General features: G+C 56.4%; 1 protein-coding gene across 2 annotated transcripts in view; it reads left to right on the top strand.

The window, feature by feature from the left end:
- The window catches only part of CERCAM (cerebral endothelial cell adhesion molecule), a 19,588-nt gene that overhangs the window by 2,031 nt on the left and 13,282 nt on the right, over positions 1-4,275 (top strand). Inside the window, exons 1-5 of one of the 2 annotated variants that reach the window (XM_011987834.1) lie at positions 1-108; positions 1,940-2,050; positions 2,220-2,337; positions 3,213-3,347; positions 3,487-3,691. In XM_011987834.1, coding sequence (XP_011843224.1) covers positions 98-108; positions 1,940-2,050; positions 2,220-2,337; positions 3,213-3,347; positions 3,487-3,691 — 580 coding nt within the window. In that variant the 5' untranslated portion in view covers positions 1-97. The remainder of the gene's footprint in view (positions 109-1,939; positions 2,051-2,219; positions 2,338-3,212; positions 3,348-3,486; positions 3,692-4,275) is intronic. The other variant, XM_011987841.1, reaches the window with a different exon arrangement.

The following is a 4,275-nucleotide window of genomic DNA, read 5'->3' as shown; positions in this document are numbered from 1 at the left end:
GCCCGCCGTGGTCCTTGCCATCCTGGCCCGCAATGCCGAACACTCGCTGCCCCACTACCTGGGCGCGCTGGAGCGGCTGGACTACCCCCGGGCCAGGATGGCCCTCTGGTGAGAGACACGGGCATTGGCACCCAGTGGGCACCTAACCCCCAGCCTCGCAGATGGCCCCCGCCCCCGGCGGCCCTGTCTGCTCGCTCCCTGCCCAGACACCACAGAGACAGGCCCCTCCCCTCACAGACGGCCCTGCCAGCCCGAGCCCCCAGACAGGACCCTGAACCCCCTGCTGGGAGACCTCTGAGGCCACAGGCCGACGTGAGACACCCACCCCTCCTTCTGGTCCCCTACTCCTTCCTCTTGGGGCCTTCCCTGGGTGTAGATTGGGCGCAGCCAGCCCTTTTCACCCCAGCCTTCAGGGCCCAGCTCAACCCCGGTGGGACCTGTGGTTGGCTGGATTTGAAGAGAAGCAGACAGGAACCTCTGAAGTCCCCTGGGGCCCAACGTGGCAGGGATCGGCCAGGCTGGAGGTTTCTGGGCACAGGTGGGGGGTGCCATCAGCACTGGGCTCCGGGCTGTGCAGGGGAGTCAGACCGGCTCCCTTTCCCTCTGGGCTGGGGCCAGCTCTCTTGGTAGAGGGGCAGGATCCTGTCAGCCAAGGGCAGTCCCCCTTCCTGGAGCCTCTCCCCTCTGGCATCTCTGTGCCCACAGGGCACTGGGATCGGAGGCCACAACCCCAGGTCTGTAGACATCAGAACAGGGAGGAGTCCCTGGCTGAGGTTGGGGGTAAACTGAGAAAAATGACAAGCCACCCTTTACAATACACCCCAGTTGGGCTGGGGGGGTGGAGCCCTGGCCTGGGGAGGCCGCCCACAATGACCACAGTTTGGGAGTTTGTTAGTTCCCACCCCTGTAAGACTTGACACGTAGTCTTCATTTCTGGGGAATTGGCTTAAAGGGGCAGCATCACCCAAAACCTGGGCACTTGACTAAAGCCCCCACCTCTGTTATGGGAGCCCCTTCCCCAGGAGAGGGGAGGGTGTGCTCCATGACAGCGGAGCTTGGGCCCGTCTGCATTCTCAGGGACTGGCAGAGCATGGTTTGGTCCTTATTACAACCTGGGGGTGGAGGAAAGCAGCAGCTCTTCTGTCTAGTCCCCATTCAGAGAGGGACAAGGGCTGGCCTGTGGTCACACAGCCATAGGTCACACAGGTAGGTATCTGCCCACCTAACGAAGGTTACCAGGGAATGTGGCAGGTGGGATGGATCCTTAAAGTCGAGGTACTTTTCATCTTTCAAAATGCATTCATTGGCCAGGCAACGTGGCTCACGCCTGTAATTTCAGCACTTTGGGAGGCTGAAGTGGGCAGATCACCTGAGGTGAGGAGTTCAAGACCAGCCTGGCCAACATGGTGAAACCCCGTCTCTACTAAACACACAAAAATTAGCCGGGTATGGTGGCGCGTGCCTGTAATCCCAGGTACTTGGGAGGCTGAGGCAGGAGAATCACTTGAACCCAGGAGATGGAGGTTGCAGTGAGTCGAGATCACACCACTGCACTGCAGCCTGGGCGACAGAGCAAGATTATGTCTCAAAAAAAAATATATATATATATACACACACACACACACACACACACACACACATATATACTTTCGTCTTCTCTTCTCTTGGTCCATGACATAGGCAAGAAAGCTTAAGTTATAGAGGGAGGACGTGAAGCCCAGAGAAAGATGGGACTTGCCTGAGGTCACAGAGCAGGTCACAGAACTGTGGTGGGGACCTGGCTGTGCTGCCTCCAGCCCCTCTGCTGTAACATGCCTACCCTTCACTTTTCCAAGGAGAGCCCGGCCTCAAAGGCGTTGGTGCTTCGGGGTCAAGGCTGCTTTGGGGTTCAATCCTTCTGTGGCTGTGCCCCCTCAGCCTTTTTTCTTCCTGTCCCCAGGTGTGCCACGGACCACAATGTGGACAACACCACAGAGATGCTGCAGGAGTGGCTGGCAGCTGTGGGCGATGACTATGCCGCTGTGGTCTGGAGGCCCGAGGGGGAGCCCAGGTGGTGATCTGAGGGGAAGGGTACTGGGGAAGATGGAGAACAGCTGCAGTCCAGAGAGGAAAAGGGACAGCCCAGAGCCACAGCCTCCAAGCCAAGGCTCTGTCCACTGCCTTGCAGAGAGGGAGGGGCATGTACCCCATGGGAACATCTCACCTCTCTACCCCCTCAGGTTCTACCCAGATGAAGAGGGTCCCAAGCACTGGACCAAAGAAAGGCACCAGTTTCTGATGGAGCTGAAGCAGGAAGCCCTCACCTTTGCCAGGGACTGGGGGGCTGACTATATCCTGGTAAGGAAGTCTGGCTAGAATTGGGCTTCTGAAAGGTGGTAGTATCTGTCCCTGATAGAAATCTGGGTATAGGCTGGGCGCAGTGGCTCACGCCTATAATCTTAGCACTTTGGGAGGCCAAGGCAGGTGGATCATCTGAGGTCAGGAGTTCGAGACCAACCTAGCTAACATGGTGATACCCCGTCTCTACTAAAAATATAATAATTAGCTGGGTATGGTGGCAGGTGCCTGTAATCCCAGCTACTCAGGAGACTGAGGCATGAGAATCGCATGAACCTGGGAGGTGGAGGTTGCACTGAGCTGAAATCACACCACTGCACCCCAGCCTGGGTGACAAGAGTGAAACTCAGTCTCAAAAAAAAAAAAAAAAAAAGAAAAATCTGGGTGTGACTGACCCACCGGAAGTCTGGGTCCTTCAGCAGGCTATCTGGGCCAGAGCCCAGACCAGATGTTCAGATTGGATCCCTATGTTAAAAGCTCAGACTAGGTACTAAGCCTGGACCCCTCAGATAGATCCCATTGTATATACTATATACTAAGCCTCAATTACTGGGCTGGAGCCCAGGGTATAAACTGAGCCTGGATCTCTGAACTAGAGCTCAGAGTAGGTGTTTGGACCCGTTTTCTAAGCCAGATCCCAGATAAAGGTCTTAGCTCAGCAACTCAGGTATAATCTCTGGACCGAATCCCTGAGTCAGTGCCCCAGACTAGAGCCTTGGTCCAGAAAGGGGTCTACTGAGTGAGTTAGACCTCTGTAAGAGTATTCCCATTGGATCCTAGGAGCCACGCTGGGTCTCTGGCAGGACCACTTAGTGAATTCTTTGGGGGGCTGCAGCCCTGGCAGGGCTGGAGCCTGTGACATCCCCTCCCCAAAGTTTGCAGACACAGACAACATTCTGACCAACAACCAGACTCTGAGGCTTCTCATGGGGCAGGGGCTTCCAGTGGTGGCCCCAATGCTGGACTCCCAGACCTACTACTCCAACTTCTGGTGTGGGATCACCCCCCAGGTGAGGCCAGGATGGGGGCCTTGGGTGGACTTGAGGTCCTGGAAGGAGGGACGTGGAGAGCAGAGAGCCTGAAGGCCTTGGGGTCTGTGGGCAGGGGCAGGGGAGCCCTCTTACAGCCCAAAGCATCCCCTTTCCCCAGGGCTACTACCGCCGCACAGCCGAGTACTTCCCCACCAAGAACCGCCAGCGCCGGGGCTGCTTCCGCGTCCCCATGGTCCACTCCACCTTCCTGGTATCCCTGCGGGCTGAAGGGGCAGACCAGCTTGCCTTCTACCCCCCACATCCCAACTACACTTGGCCTTTCGATGACATCATTGTCTTCGCCTATGCCTGCCAGGCTGCTGGTGAGGACCAGCCCTCCTTGAACATTCCTTGGATGCCTCTGCGCCTTTGCACATGCTATTCTGGCTGCTTACCATGCCTTTCTCTACCCTGCATTTCATCCTGTTAACTCTTGAGTTACAGCTTTGGGTCATGAGTTTTCTTTTCTCTCTCTCTCTCTTTTTTTTTTTGGTGTGATCTCGGCTTACTGCAAACTCTGCCTCCTGGGTTCAAATGATTTCCTGCCTCAGCTTCCCGAGTAGCTGGGATTACAGGCACCCGCCACCACACCCAGCTAATTTTTGTGTTTTTAGCAGAGATGGGGTTTCGCCATGTTGGCCAGGCTGGTCTCAAGCTCCTGAGCTCAGGTGATCTGGCCACCCCGGCCTCCCAAAGTGCTGGGATTACAGGTGTGAGCCACCACACTCAGCCAGTAGTTACTTTTTTTCTTTTTTCTTTTTTTTTTTTTTTGAGACGGAGTCTCACTCTGTCGCCCAGGCTGGAGTGCAGTGGTCGGATCTCAGCTCACTGAAAGCTCCGCCTCCCGGGTTCACACCATTCTCCGGCCTCAGCCTCCCGAGTAGCTGGGACTACAGGCGCCCGCCAC

This window comes from Mandrillus leucophaeus, unplaced genomic scaffold, assembly GCF_000951045.1.
Source record: "Mandrillus leucophaeus isolate KB7577 unplaced genomic scaffold, Mleu.le_1.0 Scaffold109, whole genome shotgun sequence".
NCBI classification, from domain to species: Eukaryota; Metazoa; Chordata; class Mammalia; order Primates; family Cercopithecidae; genus Mandrillus; species Mandrillus leucophaeus.
The sequence above is the reverse complement of the archived record's forward strand: the minus strand, read 5'-3'. Positions and strand labels throughout refer to the sequence as shown.